The sequence below is a fragment of the Miniopterus schreibersii genome (assembly GCF_964146895.1).
Source record: "Miniopterus schreibersii genome assembly, chromosome: 1".
In the NCBI taxonomy this organism is placed as follows: domain Eukaryota; kingdom Metazoa; phylum Chordata; class Mammalia; order Chiroptera; family Miniopteridae; genus Miniopterus; species Miniopterus schreibersii.
Window position 1 is genome coordinate 196439644 of NC_138101.1, and position 18663 is coordinate 196458306.

The 18663-nt window shown below is 42.4% G+C and overlaps 1 protein-coding gene across 3 annotated transcripts in view; it reads left to right on the forward strand.

The window, feature by feature from the left end:
* Positions 1 to 8337, forward strand: part of VRK1 (VRK serine/threonine kinase 1) — a 69618-nt gene extending 61281 nt beyond the window's left edge. For all 3 annotated transcript variants that reach the window (XM_081143263.1, XM_081143265.1, XM_081143264.1), the window contains exons 12-13: positions 2569 to 2656; positions 7924 to 8337. In XM_081143263.1, the coding sequence (XP_080999389.1) occupies positions 2569 to 2656; positions 7924 to 7955 (120 nt within the window). In that variant the 3' untranslated portion in view covers positions 7956 to 8337. The remainder of the gene's footprint in view (positions 1 to 2568; positions 2657 to 7923) is intronic.
* The last annotated feature ends 10326 nt before the right edge of the window (positions 8338 to 18663 follow it).

Sequence of the window (18663 nt, forward strand, 5' to 3'; positions counted from 1 at the left end):
ACACCATATGTAGTCACTGTGGTATGATTGACTGTGTTCCCTGTGCTGTACTTTATATCCCCGTGGCTGTTTTTGTAACTGACAATTTGTACTTAGATACTATTAAACTTGAAGGGTTTTGTTTTTTCGTTGTTTTCCCAAACAACATACATTGCTGGGAAAGTTGGGCAGGAGACACCCAGCTGAAATTCAGTGCTTAACCCGATGCATACTGCTAAAAACGCAGGTGTTTCTTTTGTTGGTTGAATCCTGTCTGATTTTTGTTCCTGTGTCATTTACCTGCATGGAGATGAAGAAAGCTCCTTTTTATTAAATAAGCTTGAAAACAAGATGAATGCACTAGGTTCTTGGGTAGAATGTATTGGATGGCTCCCTTTATAATGAGCATTTAGAAATCTGCCCTCCTGAAACTGGAAAAAGCATTTTCTCCTGTCCGGAAAGCAATATAGTACTGAAATATTCCTCCTTAATTTTGGCCCGGACGAACAAAAGTGTCTGTGTTTATTCCTGCCTAATGCATCACAAATCTGCTGACATGCTAACCTTGGAGTCTTGGCTGGCGTTAATCAGGCCTGCGCACCGGTGGGAAAGAGGCACCTAATGCGCTCCATCAGTGCCGCTTGCATATGGACGCTCTCACAGGGGAGCTGCCCGTGCCAGCTGAGGGTTACCTGCCCACTGCAGTTGTTGTATGTAATTATCGAGCCAATCTGTTCAGCCCAGCAGGGCCTAGATGGTAATCACGAGGCAGCACTTTGGGGAAGAAGGGATATAAGGCTCGGCCCCTCCTCATCAGAGGAGGGCACGGCCACTCAAGCTCTTCTGAGGAGGAGCACCTCTGCATGCGAGTCTGCTCCTCGAGTGCCTTTATTGAAGCCCCCTGAGTGTTAGCGAGCCATCATGCTTGTGCTAGTGAGGCCTGTTCTTTGGGGACATGGGGGATCTGCACCCTCGTCTTTCGCAGCTGCCTTAGGAATCTGTTGAAACAGTGGGATCAGTTGTGATACATAGATAACAGTTCTGACCATTTGGAGTTTTATGGTAATGTGGTCTGAGTCAAGTTGGGCTTCCTGTGCAGTTCTCTTTGGAACAGAACCACGGCCGCCATCAGGAAGAGGAGCAGTGTGCTGTCAGCAGGTATTACACTCATAGCCACATGCAGAATGGCCCCGAGCAAGGAAAGTTCTCAGATGAGCTTTAACTTATGTTAATTGTTAGAAACTACAAATGAGGACATTCTGATGCCTGGTGAATCTGTGAGATTTGGGAAGTATCAGATGATTTCCTGAATGGTACACACTTATTTTAGGTAACCCAGAGAAGCTTTGAGTTAGAATTTGCATTTTAACACATTTAAATTTGAGACTGCATGGGATAAAGTTATGCAAAATGCAAAGTTTTAAATTATTCCTAAGGTCCTTCTATAGTTACACTTAGATATAGAGATGTTAAGTGGTTTAAAAACTTTGCACAGGAATGAACTAGTTAGAAAATGGTGTAGTGAGGGAAATAATAAAAGGGAAGTGAACGAACAAGGGGAAGAATGGGCAGTGGCACCATGTAACCCTTAGCTCTGAAGCCATGCTCGTCTGGAAAAATAAGTAGAAAACAGAAAAATGGTGGAAAACCCAGCGGGTTTCTGAGATTTTAGGAGAGCTTTGTAATTTTAAGATACTCCCTTTACAGTAAGGTTTATGGTCCTCTTAAACTTTTAATAAAAATATTCCAAAAGAAACCTCCCCTCACCCCCTCAGATGCACATTGTAAAAATGAGAGAAGTATCAGTGGCCTCAGAGAGTGGTGATATCAGGTTTATAAAACACTTGGCGTTAAGAGAGTTTCTGTATAATCAGTCCTGATGGTTAAAATGAGGCTATCAATGATGAATATGTGAGGCATGAAAGTTAGAAGTGAGTACAGCAATTGGGCCCACCATTTAGACTAACTGAATAGTTGAAGGTTCTCTAATCCCATTGTCTTCCACCCTTCCCTTGGGCACTGGCACCCACTACACTGAAGTTGCATGCAGCAGCCCCCCCATCTGCATTTCTCTTTCCTTGGTTTCAGTTACCTGCAGTCAGCCATGGTCTGAAAATATTAAATAGGAAATTTCAGAAATAAACAATTCTTAAGTTTTAAATTGCGCACCGCTCTGAGTAGCATGAGATCTCTCGCCACCTTGCCTGACACGTGGATCAGCCCATTGTCCAGCATTTCCACCACCCGTAGTCACTCAGTAGCCGTCTAGGTTGTCAGATCAACTGCCGCAGTTTCACAGTGTTCGTGTTCAGCTCACCCTTATTTTAATAATGACCCCAAAGCACAAGGGTAGGGATGCTGGCAATTCGGATATGCCAGAGAGAAGCCGTCAGATATTGCCTTTAAGGGAAAGGCATGTAAGTATAGGAAAAAATGTAATACACTATTATATAGGATTCTGCGCTGTCCGAAGCCTCAGGCTTCCACTATATAAATTCGTATACATACTAATATACAGTGAGGTTATATATTTACTTACTTGATCATCAGACCACATCTTTCTCTTTTTAAATTTTTATATGTAATAAGCGAAAGAAAGCAGCTGAGAAAAGCACAGAGGCGAGTGTTGAAGAAATGGAATGCTCAGATGCGCAGCTGGAAGAAGCCATGCAGACGCGTAAGTCGAACAGTCTGAACTGTTACCTTTTTCCATGTCTAAACACAGATTTCCTTTCCTTTCACTAAACAAGGGTTTAACTGTGTGGGTCATCACATTTAGATTTTATAGTAAAATATTGTAGAAGATCTTCTGTTTGTATAATGTGTATCACAGTGTCTTGTACACACATTGTGTAATTTACTGTTCACAGTAATCATGAAGTGGGGACCAGGAGCTTCTCTCATTTTGCAGATATGGAGCCCAAGACACCGAGCATTTAAGACAAAGAAATAGCGTTGCCCCCTGGCCGGGTGGCTCAGTCAGAGCATCGTCCCGTACACCAAAAGGTTGCGGGTTCGATTCCTGGTCAGAGCACATTCCTAGGTTGGGGCTTAGATCCCCGATCCTCAGTGGGGGCGCATATGGGAGGCAACTGAACATCGATGTTTCTCTTTCTCTCTCTCTAAAAAATCAATAAACATGTCCTCAGGTGAGGATTAAAAAAAGAAAAAGAGTCGTTGAGAAAGGGTTAGATGTAGAGACCAGAACTCCTGACTCTCAGGCAGGTCTTTCCATTCCCACACACCTGACTGGGGAGGGTGCGGGGGTCGAGGTCGGGTCCTCGGTTCATGCACTTCCCTCAGCCACCTAGCTCCACTTGCCCACACTTCCTGGTGGTTCCCCACAGAAGGCCAGCCCTTCTTTTCTCTCAACTAGTTCAGACGCAAGGAGTTAAAGCCTTGAACCGTCATTTTCCAAAGCTCTTGAAGCAAAAAGCAAGGTATGCAGTCACTAGATGGCTCCTAGGCTGGTGCTGCCATTACTCCCGTGGGGAGTGGTTCCAGCACTAACCTGAGCTAGGGCGGTGGCGCACAGGCCAGACTGGGTTGGTGGGCCCCCTCTCTGGTGTAGGCAGACCTGTGGGTGCCCCACAAAAGGGAACAGTGTGTCGCAGGTCCGTAAGACATGATTGACTAGACTCTAGGAAGAGAGATTCAACGCTGGCTATAGTACCATCTCTCCTGTCTGCCCTTTGTTTATTATTTTGTTGGTCCTAGATTTCTAATGGAAAAGGCTTATTTTAGGTAAAATTTCATTAAAGCATGAGCTCCTGATTGAGACAGGTCAGTGGTGTATTGTGCCCCCCTTCTGACATGGCCCCAGTGCATGCTGTGGAAGGCAGAGATTTCACTTTCAAGGAGAACTGTCTCCTCCCCTTTCATCAGCATTTTCTTCGTTATATATTATGGATAGAACATCCTTAAGATGATCTGAATTTACCCAAGAGAACACTGGGGTATCTGAAGAGTGAATGTATAGCTCACTCTGGAGCCCCAGGTTCTGAAGCCTCCCTGTCTCTTCTGCTGCAGTCCTCCATTCCCCACTGTTTTCCCTCCGCCCCTGTCTTGTTCATTTTGTTGTTAGGAAGTGAGGAGTCCGGAGGAGCAGTGCAGCGAAGCATGTCTCAGCCAGAGGCTAGCAACAGCAGCTACGACAGTGAGTGGGAGCAAGATTAAGCAGCATTTATAAAGTAGAGCAATAAGCTTACTTTAAAAAACTCCCTAAATTCTGAAACTGGCCAAGTTAGGTTAGCAGAGGTCCTGCATTCTTTAGTAAGGTTGACACCCATTTAGACCAAAGGGGATTCTCAGAAGTGCCCAGAGGAAATCTCCGCCTCTCTTAACTACCTCATTGTTACCTGAGCTCTGCTTACTGGGCATCGGAGGTATTTGTTTTGATACATAAATGATTTTAAATTTGACTGTAATTACAAAAATGTTTTTATACCTAAAATTTTAATTGAAGGTCCTTATACTGGTAGTTTTACTGTGAGAAAATGTATTAGTATTTTTGTTTTATTTAATAATGACAAAAGAAGAGAGTAGATCCCATTGCCAATTTAAGGGGAGCAATCCAGGTATCTTTGGAGATGAAAAAGATTATGAATCATCAGATTCTCCCTTTCACGTAAACTCAGAATTGCTCTCCTTAAGTAGTGCTGGCTGTCTTCTCATTGTAATTCACGTTTTCCCTAAAATATAAGGGTAGTGAAGGCATTTTACTATTTAAATATTTAAAAATGGGAGAAATACCACCAGAGATGGTAAAATAACCCCACAAAAAAACAACAACCCACAAAAAAGCCAAGGGGTCAGGAAAACGTATATATTTGTATTCATCAGTTTAAAATAACTTGAAGAAGGCACATTATTATGTTCGAATTTAAAAAAAAAAAAAGTAATCCAGTTCACTGAATTCTGCTTTAGAGCTCTCAGGTTGTGTCATAAACGTGTTTGAAGAATGCTTACCTCTAACAGCAGCTTTAGAAATGTCAGTTTCTTCATTAACAATTTTATTTTCAAACACAATTTATGGTTCACAATATGGTGAGAGATTTTTCTCACTGTGTGATCTTTCAGAATGCTGTGCCTGGCAAAATGGGAGCAGCTTTCCTTTAATATCTATTTAGACCACTTTAAAAACGTGTATAATTTTCTTGATACACCTCAACTCATTTCGACTAGTCGGGGGTCTATTGTGTGGGAACACATTCGGAAAGCTTTCAAATGTGTATTATGTAGGTTTCCTCAAAGAAAGGGGAGGGGATGGGGGGGTGTTCAGGAAGAACAGAGTCCTCTAATCCTTTTATCTTTATGCAAGGCATAGTTTTTACCAATTGAGGAAATTTGGTTATTTGCTGCAAGTAATTTCTTTCCCCCACAAAATGACAAGCCTTAGAAAACCATGTGTATTCCGGTATTTCAAAACCGTGCCAATATTTCAGAATTGGACTAAGAATTAGTCAGTGGCGCCATGATATTTATGGCTAGTATTGAATGGTCAGTACACAACAGTTGTCTTGCTGGTGTTTTTAGTTTTATTTTTGAAGTACCTTGGATTTGGACCATTCTTGAGGATTCTTTGATGAAAGCATGTTTTATATTTACCTCTTGAATATCTACGCTCTAGTCAAGAAAGATATTTTTAAGGGCTCCCTACATAGAAATTTTCCACTTGTTTTCTATATTCTGCATCATTAAAATTGTAGGAAAGTACCCCCAAATTTGTATATTTTATTTTTCAAATATTAACTTTTACACATAGTAATTTTGTGAATTGGAACTTTTACCAGTATTAGTGTATTATGAAAATGAGTATATATTTTAAATAGATGAGAAGAGAAATAGATTTTTTTCTGCAGCAATCAGAATTGATTATAAGGAAAATATTGAACTGATAGATGCAGCAAAGTGTTTAAATTGCATAATACTGATTATATAGTAAATTCCAGGTGGTGATGGCATTGAACTTTAAGTCTAGATCGGAGGGGATGAGCAGCAATGGTATTTAAGAGTGAAATGTCAAATTAGGACGTTAATGATACAATACTACTTGAACAGGCTGTAATTGTTGCGAACTTCAGTGTCCCTAGTGTGTGACTGCAGATTCACAATTTATTGAAAGGAGGTGTGTTGATTATTGACCTTGATCTCGTGATCCCATTTTGCCAAACTCAGAAGATCACAACACTCTCAATTATCTATGCCAAGTTAATTTTGAAATTCTTGAAATAGAAACCTAAAAATCTACCATGAGATACTTTTGAAAGAAGGCTGTATCACAGAAATTGAAGAAAAAACTCACAAGTTTAAACCAGCCATAGTTATAGGCTATGCATTTGAGTGGCAGAAAAAAAAGATTATTCATATACGTTTGAAATTTGCTTTAATTTGGTGCAGCGATTTTCCACCTTTGTCATCTCATGGCATGTATAACCTAATTACTAAGGTTCTGTGACACACAGAAAAGACATTTTTTGCTGATCTGACCCCCCCAAAATAGGTCTGATTTTGATTCATTCACACCAGACGGCTGTTGTTATGCTGGCTGCTGTCATTTTTTTATCTGACAATCTAAGGGAAAAGAGGCCAGTGCCCAACTAAACAGTCAGGTTTTGCATGTGTTAAAAATTCGTGCGGCGCACCGATTGAAAATTGCTGATTTAGTGTATGGCAGTTGAATAGAAACTAGAACTTGGAAAAATGGAAGGAAAAAAAAACCCCACTAATTTTTAAACTGCTGATCTTCCAGTTAAGTGACTAAATAAATCTGTAGTCAGAAAACCTTTAGACAGTATTTATTAGACATGTGTGATAGACATTTGGTCCCAGATTCAAACAATGTTGTGTATGTTTCAGAAAGGAAGTATTGATCTCTGTTGTTTGGGGGTTCATTGATTGATGGTGAGCTGCTGTGCTGGCCCTCACCCTGGTGCCATTGCTCTTCCCTGGCAGAGCACAGCACTAGGCATGATCAGCCTTAACTGTGTCCTCTGACTCTGCTGCGCTCTTGTGGGAGGTGGCGTGGGGGTGGTGGCTGGGAACACAGTCTCCTTGGTGAGGCAGCACTCCCTGCCCTCGAAAAGAATCACTGATTTATTCCAACCCAGGGACAGTCTGAGCAAAACTGTCCTAAGTTACTTAGACTAGTATCAGATGTGATGCTTTTCTAGGGGCCGCTCAGTTGGGATCTGTTTGATTCCTAGGGAGAAAACTTTGGGAATAGTCCAGTGCTCTCCTGCCTAAGGAGCACAGGTAACAGGTGTTAAAAGGCAGCACATTCAGAATAGAATTTCCTGCTTTTCATAATATCCATAACCTCAGCAGTTCCCCCAAGAAAGTGAGTACTTGCTTTGTTGCTATACTTTATGTCAGATTTGATGTTTTCAGTTGTGCAAGACAATTTTGGGGAGAAATATTTCAGGAGCAGTGTGAATTGGGTATGCTTTACCAGTGGAAGAGTTCCGATGGAACTTAGAAGGCCGACTTTGTTAGCGTGTGTATATATATATATATTTAAATATATTTTTATTGATTTCAGAGAGAGGAAGGGAGAGGGAGAGAGAGAGAGAAACATCAATGATGAGAGAGTCATTGATCGGCTGCCTCCTGCACACTCCCAACTGGGGATCGAGCCAGCAACCCGGGCATGTGCCCTGACCCGGAATCGAACCATGATCTCCAGGATCCTAGATCGATGCTCAACCGCTGAGCCATGCCCGGCTGGGCAGCATATTTTTGACATGTTAAAAAATTGACACAATTTTCTAAGATCTTCAGGGCATTAATAGTTGTACCTTTACGTATGAATTTCATCTCCACAAATCATCCTGGTTAATAAATTTTAAAATATTAATAACTATGTGTGGAAATACTTATCTGTTCTTCTTTTGTTTTTGTAAATTAATGATTATTGTTTTAAATGTCTTTATTTTTCTCTTCAAGGTTCAAAACGGAGAAAGAGAGTCCAGAAGTAAATCACATGCTGTGTGAGCCAGTTTCCTTTCCTTCCTTTCATGTGACTTTTCTCTTTGTTCTTTTTTGGGTGTTTTCATGTGAGTGTTGTGGGTGGGGTAGTGGGGAAATACCTATGTCTCTGAAAAACCAATTTTTTATTAAAATAAATGCTTTGTACAATTTATTAAAGGCTAACTTATAAAATTTCAAAATGTTTAGGTTACATGTACCCTTTAAGCTGTCTGTGCCTGTGAAAGGTCTGGATACTTACAGAGAAATTGCTGTGACGTGCACTTTCCCGTCGTGTGTCTTTCCCAGAATATAACATGCTTGACGAGTCTTTCCTTTAAAGGAAATAGGAAACTTAAAATAAAAGGGTCTTTTCGCTTGATACAAATGTGCAATTTGTTGTGGTCATAATTTTGGTTTTTACTGATTTTGTTCAATTCCACAAGCATTTCTTAAGCACCTGCTGTATGAAATGAGAGGTACAAAGGGAAAGGATATGAAAGAATGTGGGGTAGTAAGTAAGTGTATCTGTGACTGGTCAGATATATGTGTTTGAACGTTAGATTACATAAGGATTATGGAAGTGTGTAGGCTCTAAGGTGAGAAGACAGATGGTAATTGTCAAGTGGTGACATGATCACAGACTTTATAGACTGGCTTCATTTAAGGAAATCCTGTGAAATACATCTGTATATCTATATCTGTACGTCCGTTTAATGTATCTATATCTATCTCTATATCTTATGGTTTAGTCACAGGTTATTTTTCTTAAAAGTTTCATTTTTTGTAGCATATAATGTTTGTACAGTAAACCAAGCTCTCGAGAGTTTTGGTGATTAGAAATTTTAAGATGTGGACTTTTTATAGTTGCCCTGGAAACAAACTTGGAATTTAAATGTTTATGAACCATTTCAAGGTTTGCTTTGTTAGAGAACCTGGGGCTGATTGGATTTTCTAATGGTGGCAGGCCTTCCCCGTTGTATCACGTACAGGGTTTTAGGTGGTGTAGAGACTCACTTTTACTTAAATACTTAAGTATTTATTTTTAATATGTATTCAAAATATAAGTAGCCATGCCAAGCTGGTGATTTTCTGTACTGCTTAGGACAAGCCTAATATTTCAGTTTGTAAAAAGTGAGTTGATCTGAAGAAAATACTAAGTAACAATATGGGTGGGATGTTGACAGATAAAAAATTGTCCAGGTTGTACCAAGTTAGAGCAACTCTGGACAACACAAAGACTAGAACTTTCACTCTCTGATGTGGGCATTCAGTTGTCACTTGCAGCATTTATCCCTGAAGTGGTCAGACACTGAGACATGCGAAACAGACTGCAACTTCCCTGTGAAGGTTGGTCTGAAAGCCTCCCCAAGTTGTAGGGCTCTGTGTCTGCAGAAGAGGGAACTCGGCCCTGGGCAGAGACTTCTGCTGTCTGTGGTGTTGGATTGTAGTCCTCACCAGTGTTATGGTCCCGAGTTTATTTGTAACACCTAAATCAACTCTCAAGTTCTGTTTCAAACACATTGACGCCTAAAATAGGATAAACTGTGTGTGCTGTGTTTTTGTGTATATGCCTTAGCCCTTTTTATTTTTCAAAACACAAAAACGTAGCAGAACCTGTTGGTTAAATATTAAGAAAACAAATATTTCCTCACATATTGTTTTTAACAAGTGCTGGCATTTTCTCGAATGTTACTCTATTGGCAGGGCTGCAAAAATGGAAAACCAGTAGCCATAGTAGCCAGTCTGATTCTGCAGCTGCACCCCTTGTCTGCTGGCTTTCTTTCCTGGCCTCACACTGGTTTTTCTTACCCCCTTTTATTTTATTTTAAAATATTTTTATTGATTTCAGAGTGAGGAAGGGAGAGGGAGAGAGAGAGAAACATCAATGATGAGAGAGTCATTGATCGATCGGCTGCCTCCTGCATGCCCCCTACTGGGGATCGAGCCCAAAACCCGGGCATGTGCCGTAACCAGGAATCAAACTGTGACCTCCTGGTTCATAGGTGATTGCTCAACCACTGACCCACGCCCGCTGGATGCCTACCCACTTTTTTCTTTTTTTTCTTTTTTAAAAAAAAAAGTAAAATAATCTTGCCCTTATTTGGAGTTATGCTCCCCCCCCTTGTTCAGTTCTACATTTACTATGTTTATCTTGTGTTGTTTTTATTATTTTCTTTCCATTCCCTGCATTCAGTGGGGTTTGCCATTCTTTGTTCACCCTTCAGAGTTCAGCTTCCGTATCTGACATGTGTTTCCCGCACCATTTTGTCACCTTCTCTGCCGTTTTCTCAGGTCTATTGAGGACCGACACCTGTGCCCAGCTCCTGTCCTCACACAACAGGAGTTATGTGTGTTCCACATTTTCTAGGAAGCAACCAGTAAACCTTTGTAACTGACTAAGCCCTGAAGTGAAATAGCTTCTAGGTGTTCTTCAGGAGTCATCGCTAAGACAAACAAAACCCCACTGATTTCTCTGAATTACTGAGTTCACTGTGCCTGTAGAGACTCAGCTGCATAGCAGTAAGTTAGTGGTGGTAGTATAAATAATTACATGCAATTTCGAAAATGAAATATATTTTAGTAAACACTGCCTTTTTAATTATTCAAAGTGTGTGTATACGTTTTTTTGGGATCCCCTGTTTACATGCACTTTGAATAATTATTAATTCCAATGGGTTAAATCTGAAAAGAAAGAAACATCAATTGAGCTATGAGCTGTTAAAGTGTGTACATTTTTTTTGGATACCCTATATATGTATACTCGAACATTATATGCTTGTTTATCCTTTAAAATTTTATTTTTAGTGTCCTTTACTAGTCTGGCTGTCAAGATGTATTGGTAATACAGGGTCATTGTAGAACATTTGGAACATGCAGAAACTGTCCAAAGACACACTAGCCTAGCCACACTGCTGCCGCCCCTGACAGCCACTGAGAAGGTTCAGACACATTTTCTTCTAGTCTTTGTAGGCATTTTTATCTTTAATTATCATACTATATATGAAGCTTTATATTCTGCTTTTTAAAGATAACATTAAATAATTGCCATGTTATTACAGAGAATAAATGTAATTTTTATGTTTTTATAATATTTTTTCTTGGATTTATGATACTTTCATGACCATTTCCTTCATATTGGACATTTAAGTTTTTTTCAGTATTGGAATGGCATAAGGAATATTCTTCAATAAAATTGGGCAGGAATCTGTCCACATGTATAAATATTTCTTTAGATTTTCTAAAGGGAACCACTTGGCCCAAAGACTAGAGGAGTGGAAGAAGGTTGCTGATGCATATTATCAGATTGCCTTGAAAAAGTCCATCCCTTTGCACTTGTAAGTCAGAGAGCTTGGCTTGCGCTTCTGTCATCCCTGAGTGTTACTAATTTTTATACTTTGATCATGTGAGTTCTTTTAATAGCTAGTGAGCCTGAGCAGTTTTTATTTGTAAACTCTTCATTCTGGTCTCTCTTTGGTGTGTGTGTTTGTGTTGTTTGTATAGTAAGAACCTTAACCCTTTGTCACGTGTGTTGCTTATTTTTTCTGCTTTATTTTTTATTGCTATATTTTTTTATTTTTATGAAGTTTGATTTTTATCACTTAATCTATTGATCTTTTTCATTATAAATTGTGCCACTGTTTTAAAATATTTCTCATTGTGAAATCAGAAATATTTATCATGATGTTTTCTAGGTTTTTTGTTTTAATACTTCTAAATTTTTAATCCGTGTCAAATTTATTTTGGTGTGTATATGCCATGAGGCAAGAATCACAATGGATTTTTTTCCAAACAGCTAACCAGTAGCTTCAGTATCATTTGTTAAATAAATTTTCTCCCCCACCCTGGTTTGTGATAACTGCTTTGTTACAGATTAAGTTCTTATACCAGGGTCTGTTTCTGGACTGTGTATTTGATTTCATTGATCTGTCTATTCTTACACCCACACTACACTGATTTAATTAATGTCATTTAACTTATTAATTCTTATTTATTGCCCAGATCACATTAATAAAAATCAAAATGGAAAAAAAAACCTTACAATCTTGTCACCAGTACACAATTTAAACTCTTGTCCTTTGGCTGTTATTTTTTAGTACTGTTTCACGCCCACTTAATTTTTCATGGTTCAAATAGTTGCGTAGATAAAAGTTTTGTGGTTTTTGTTTTTTTCTTAAAGTGCACAGGTTACTCTGTATCCCTCTCATTTATGAAGCTCTACAAAGAGTACCAGGCACATTGAAGTTCTAATACTGGAAAAGGGTCTTTCGGTAAATGTGGCCTCCACTGTATTCCATGCAGTATCCCACTGACCATACGGTTTAGGTAGCTATCACTCAAGTGTTATTTTACAAGCAAATGCTTACCATTTCCAGTGTGCTAAGGATGTGTCATTCATCTAATGGTGAGTGTTCTTTTATTATGGCAGTAGCATTTTGTAATTTATGAGTACGGTTCTTAAATTTTTGTAGTTTTGGCTTGTGAAAAGTTGCCTGTGAAGTTTCTGCATTGAGCAAATGAGTTTTATTTATATACCACTGTAAATGATCTTCAAAAAAACACCACTTTTTGACTTAGTGAAGTTCAGCATTTGTTAGAACTGTCTGAATGATCAGGAGTGTGAGTGGAGATGATCTGTAAGGTCATCTTTGTGCCTGGAGTGTAGAGACAGGAAGGGTTTGGAACGCCTGGCTTGGGAGCTTGGAGGAGGTGGGGGGAGGGACAGTGTTCTGAGATCTGTTCCCATTTTTCTGTAGGTTGTGTTTCTGCTTCTGACATCTTTTAGACGCAAGTGAAAGTGGTCACAGTTATGTAAGTGAAGCCTAGACTGCAGCTTGTTCAAAAACTGAAGAACAGCTGCATTCAATATCCTTTCTGACCTTGACACAAAAATCTTAGTACAGAGTCTGTAATGCTCCTTCTTGGTGTAATTCTCAGCTGTGAGAAATGCCTCTACACACATTCCCAGACCTTCCTCATCAGGGTCCAGTGCACGCTAGTCTTAGAGGTCAGAGTGAAGCAGCTGAAGGGCCTGCTAACCTGAACGTGGTGAAGTGCTGTGGCAGTCTGTCACGGGGAAAGTGACAGCTGGGCGTGCATGTGGGTTCTGTTGGATAGCCTGCTGAAGGGGGAGAGGATGAGTTCCGTTCCTGAACTTTTCTAGATAGAGAAATGCGCCTTCAACAGCCTTCAGAAGACCTTTATGTTCTGGGCATTAGTTTCCACTCACCTCCACCCCAATTAAAAGCTTTGTCTTCATGCCTGTGATGAACTTTACAGAACGTGTTAGTGCTAGTGCATGAGTCAGCTCCCCTGGAGAAGGGCTGTGTGCGTCCTGCCCTGGTCAGCAGTAGCTGCTGAGGTACAGGAGCTGCTCCCTATACAGCAGCCCTCTCCCCCTGCCTACCCCTCAGATTCTAGTCCAAAAAGCCTTGGCGGTATTTAAAAGCTTATGACAAAAATATGTAATTTATCCTACCATTTATAATATAAAGAAGGGTTGGGTCACTCAGACACTTTTAAAGATGTACGTATAGTCACAGTGGGGTTCTCCCCCTGCCCTTTTAAGTTTCTAACCAGGTTTTTGAGAGAAGTTGTCTGTATTCCAGGTGCAGCAGCCCCCAGTAAGTCTTTGCTATGTCATGCAAAGTGCTCAGAAAGCAGAGGCAGCTGAAATTACATCAAATGGTTTCCAAGGCCCTGTCCTGTGGAGGTCAGAGGAGCCAGCCCGCAAGCACACAATTCGAGGTCAGGAATCCCAGACACCTGCTGTTCCCAGCGAGCTGTGCGATGCACACAGAAATGTTTGCAAGGGAGGGTCGAGCTGAGCGAACAGCCATCGTAATACCCATTGGTCTTTTAGCAGCAAAATTGTGGGGGGAAATATGAAACTTTTAAAAATAGTGGGGTTTTTTGGTGTGATTGTTGATATCCCCATTTAAATGAAGAGTCCCTAACAAAAGAAGCAAGCTGCCTTGAGACTGCATTTACCGCTCTTGATGACTCCAGTTGTGTGTAAATATTAGAAAACAGCGGGGTCCTGCATTCCAAGAATCACTTGAGCAGTGCCACGAAGACAAGTGTCCTTACTGGCATTGTAGTCCTACTCCCGGCCCTCCCGCTGTTTCTAATCTGTGCGCGCAGCCGTGAAAAAACTGGACTGACATTTACAGGCACAGCGGGGAGACACTTGACGAGGGAATGTTAAAGACTCCAGTGCCTCCGATTCAAAGTGGCCAACGCGCGCGCGCACACACACACACACACACACACACACGATAAATCCTCCCGGGCGCGCCGGCCTACACTTCAGCCGATGCTGTAACGAGGTGCCTGTAATGAGGCTCAGAAGTGGAGCATCCCCTCTACGCTCAACTTTTTAGCAGATATCCCTGTTCTTCAGACCTAAATATCAGGGAGAGCCTGACTCTGCGAGTGAAGGCGCTTTTCCTTTTGAACTGCTCTGTTTGGAGGGCCTGTGCCTTCCCTCCCCTCCCAGGTCCCTGCTGAGTTTTATAGGAATGCTCCTTGTGAAAGGGCGCCTCCCCATCCACTGAGTGAAAGCACAGTTTTCCCGGACCCGCCATAACTGGTATGTAAAGAGGGTCAGTTGCTCCGTGGTGAGTTGGGCAGACTCGCCTCCTGGTTTGTCCCCACACACTACCAGCCTTGCCCGCCGTGACACCAGCAATGCAATTAGGTTTGCTGCGCGGTGTCTGGTCGGCTTCTCAGCCGAGAGTTTCTTCTCCTGTGGGAACAAGATGAGACAGACTGTCATTTGCTATTACTAATTCTGCTTAGCACTATCACGAGTTTTTTTTTGTAATTAGCTATCTTAGTTGGCTCTTAAATTTTAATAGCCAATTGAAGCTCCGTTTTAGCCAAGTTCCATAGCTGAATTGCATTCAGTCCATTAACAGAGTTGGTTAAAAGGCTATTAAGACAAAAGCCAATGTAGGGTGGTTTGTGCTTACATCCTTGTGGTGGCGGCAGCACCGGCCTCCCCCGATTTCGCTAAAGGAACGTGCTTTCCTCCAGCAAAGTCGCACTGAAGCTGGACTCAGCTTCCAGTGACGAGAAGTTAATGTTGACAAGGTTTTTATTGAAAAATGTCCCTGCTTGCCCCACCCCTTTTTCCTCTTTATGAAGGTTCTCCTGGGGTTGGGTTTTGTTTGGTCAGTGGTCACGGAGGGTGGAAGAAAGGGCATTTAATATTCCCACTTAAAGTTGATGGGTTTTGAAAAGTGAATAATTGAACTGGTGTTTTTCTCCATTTCAGCTGATCAAAATTATTAGCTAAGCCATCTGAGGCACCTTCTGGTAGAATGGTAGTCTTGCTGGGTTTCGTTTGTAAGACATTTTGCCAGACAGTAAAAAAAGAACTGCAGCCGCGCCAGCACGTGGGCATGTGGCACTCGCGGCCTGGCTGATCTGCTTGTCGTTGCTGTTTCCTAAATTCAGAAGGCCGCTTCCCACACCCGGCTCCGCACCCTCACAGATGAACTTGGTTGTGCTCTGCATGGAGTTCCCCTCCCTCCAAAATGCAACAGTGGTCTGTGTTCCATTTTTCAAAGATACTTCCTTTCAAACATTTTTTTTTAAAAATACGTTTTTGTTGATTTTAGAGATAGAGGAAGGGAGAGGGATAGAGAGAAACATTGATGAGAGAGATGGCGATTGGCTGCCTTCTGTATACCTCCTACTGAGCATCACTCGTGTCTTCTGGTTCCAGTGTTGCTGTTGAGCAGACTTGAAGTCATTCTGTTTTCTTTTGGGGGCTTCGTTATTCAGAGGTTGGGAACCACGGGCTGATCGGCTAAGGTTTTTTTTTCTTTTCCTCTTCGCCCACCTACTTTCCTCCCTGTCAGTTTCCCTAGAGAAGATTCTTCCTACCTCTTACCCAGAGGGTTGAATTGTTAAGAGGTCCCAATTGTCTTCGCTTGGGCTGCTGTAACAAAAATATAGTAGACTGGGTGGCCTCTAAACAACAGAAATTTGCCCTGGCCGGGTGGTTCAGTTGGAGCATCATCCTGTGCACCAAAAGGTTGCGGGTTCTGTTCCGTCAGGGCACATACTTAGGTTGCAGGTTTGTGCAACCAGTCAATGTTTCTCACGTAGATGTTTCTCTCTCTCTCCCTCCCTTCCTCTCTCTCTAAAAGAAATCAATTAAAAAAAAACATCCTCCTGTGAGGATTTAAAAAAACAAATTTATTTCTCACTGTCCCGGAGGCTGGGAGTCTGAGAGTGAGTGCCAGCATGGTTGGGTTCTGGGGAGGGCCCTCTTCTGGGTCGTGATTGCCTGCTTGTGTGTTAACATAGTGAACATAGTGGAGAGCAGAGAGGGGGCAAGCTCTCCTGACTTAAAAGGCACAGCTGTCATTCATGAGAGTTCCACCCTTGACTTCATCTAGGCCTAGTCACTGCCCAAAGGCCCCACCTCATAATACTGGGCAGGGTTCAACATAGGAATTGGGGAGGGCACACAAGCATTCAATTCGTAACACCCATGCAGTGTATTGATTCTGCCTTTTATGCATTGTGCCAAGTCTAAGAACTCGGCCTAGCCCTAGATTCTGAAGATTTTCTTTTTTTCTAAGACTTATAGCTTTCTGTTTTACGTGTAAGTCTGTGATCCACTTTGAGTTAGTTTTTGTGTAAGGTCTGAGTTTTAAGCCAAGGTTCAAGTTTTTACATACAGATACCCAGTTGTTCAAAGACGATCTTTTGGAAACTGGCCTCCATTGAATTGCTTTGCATCTTGGTCAGAGATTAGTTGGACATATTTGTAAGCGGGTCTGTTTCTGGGTTTCCTGTCTATCTGCTGATGCACATGCTCGTCCCTTAGGCACTGCCTTGCTGTTGGATTACTGCAGCCGCATAGAAAGCTGCATGTCAGGGGGAGTGGTCCTGTCATTCCTCCCACTTTGTCCCTTTTTTTTCTTTTTTATTAAAGATTGTTTTAGTTATTAAAGGACCTTTTTATTTGTAGATGATTTTTAGAATAAACTCATGTCTACAGAATGTTCTCTGGGATTTTGCTATACCCCACCTGGAATGCACCTGCTGCTGATTTTCAGATAGCTCGAGATGGTGCTCAGGGAAGCGCGTTGCCAACCCTGTGCTGAGCAGCTTCTCAGAGTGTATTCCTGGACATGTTCTTCAGGACTCGGTAGGGGGAAGAACAGAATCCTAGAGACAAATGGCTCTCTGCAGCTTCCAAGAAAGCACGATTCTGCGTCTGGGTCACAGGAAACCCTCCTCATCACCTCAACCAGGAGAGCCCTAGCAGGAGACTTGTCCAAGGAGACAGCCTTTAACCGCAGCCGGACAGAGGCAGGCAGGGGGTAAACTAATCTCTTCTGTGGAGCAACTGTGTGATGCCAGACCCAAGGCAGACCTGTCCAGGGCACTAGCCAGCAGCCTAACCATGGGAAGCAACGCAGAGTGGTTCTAAAGAGGGTTTAATTGAACTATATGGCCATTAAAAGCCTCTCCTAGAATACTCTTGATTGTCTCCTGTTTATGGTGGTGGAAACAGAGAGTGAAAATGTTTGGATTGCTTGGTTAACATTTCTGTCTATGCTGTATGCTGCTATGCAAAGAGCAGACCTCGCCATTTCATCTCATCATTTGACACATGTTCGGCCACCACGTTCTGGGTGAGTAATGAATCCTGCTCTTGTGGGACCCAGTCTGGGAGCACCTGCCGAGAGCACCAGCTGGGAGGTGTTCATTCATTTGCAGACAAACTTCCCAGCCTGGGCCCTGCACAGGGAGCTTTTCTTCACTGGTCTCTTCTATTTCTTATAATGGCTGAGAGATTTGTCCCCACTTTATAGACGAGGACCCTACCACATAGGTCCCAGGCCACAGTGGGATTAGATATTTTTCTGTGACTTTGTAGACTCCCTGGGCATCCAGTGCTCTTTGCAACAGCCCCAAACTCAGATCCAGTCCATGCCTCTCATTTGAGATGTGGGAATTAAGGCTCTGTGAGATTAGGTGACGTGCTCAAAGTCTCAGTGGTTGGGGTGGGGTTGGTTTGCAAAGGGGCCCCACCCAAGGTCCCAGGACCCCTGGGTGGGAAAGGTGTCTTGCGTTCAGGAAGTTTACCGAGTGCCTTGGGATTGACAGCATGGGCAGTGTTGTGCTGATAGGTGCATAACAACAATTTTCTGGCGGGGTGTTGTGACTTGTAGTCTGCCAATTTCTGTGGTGTAAACTCTCCCACCAGGGCCAATTTCTAGCTTTGGACCTGATCTGACTGAATTCAGAGTTGGCAGGAGTGCCCAGGATTGACTCCCACCAGCTCCCCATAGGGGCATGAGGGACTCATGGCGAGGCAGAGGGAGGAGTAAAACTGTGGTGTAGTCAGAATGAAGGGAGGTGGGAGGGCCCTACAGTGTAGTCCCAAATGGGGGAAGGGCTGACCTCTGTGCACCCTTCTCCCTCGTCATCCTTGGCTGTGGTGTGCCAAGGGGAGTGTGGCACCCTCCCTCCTCGAAGTTCCTGCAGCGCGGTCTGTGCAGCCCTCGGAACTCCAGCCCTCCGTGGCAGGCACGCCTCACCCTCACTTCCTGCCCTTTATTGGCAAGAAACACGTTTCACCCTCTGCTTCACCCTTGTCTCCAAGGTTCTCGGCGCTGGGCTGATTGATAGATGGATAGACACGTCATGAACCAGCGATCTGCTGAATGTTCAAGGGAGGTCTGGTGGTTA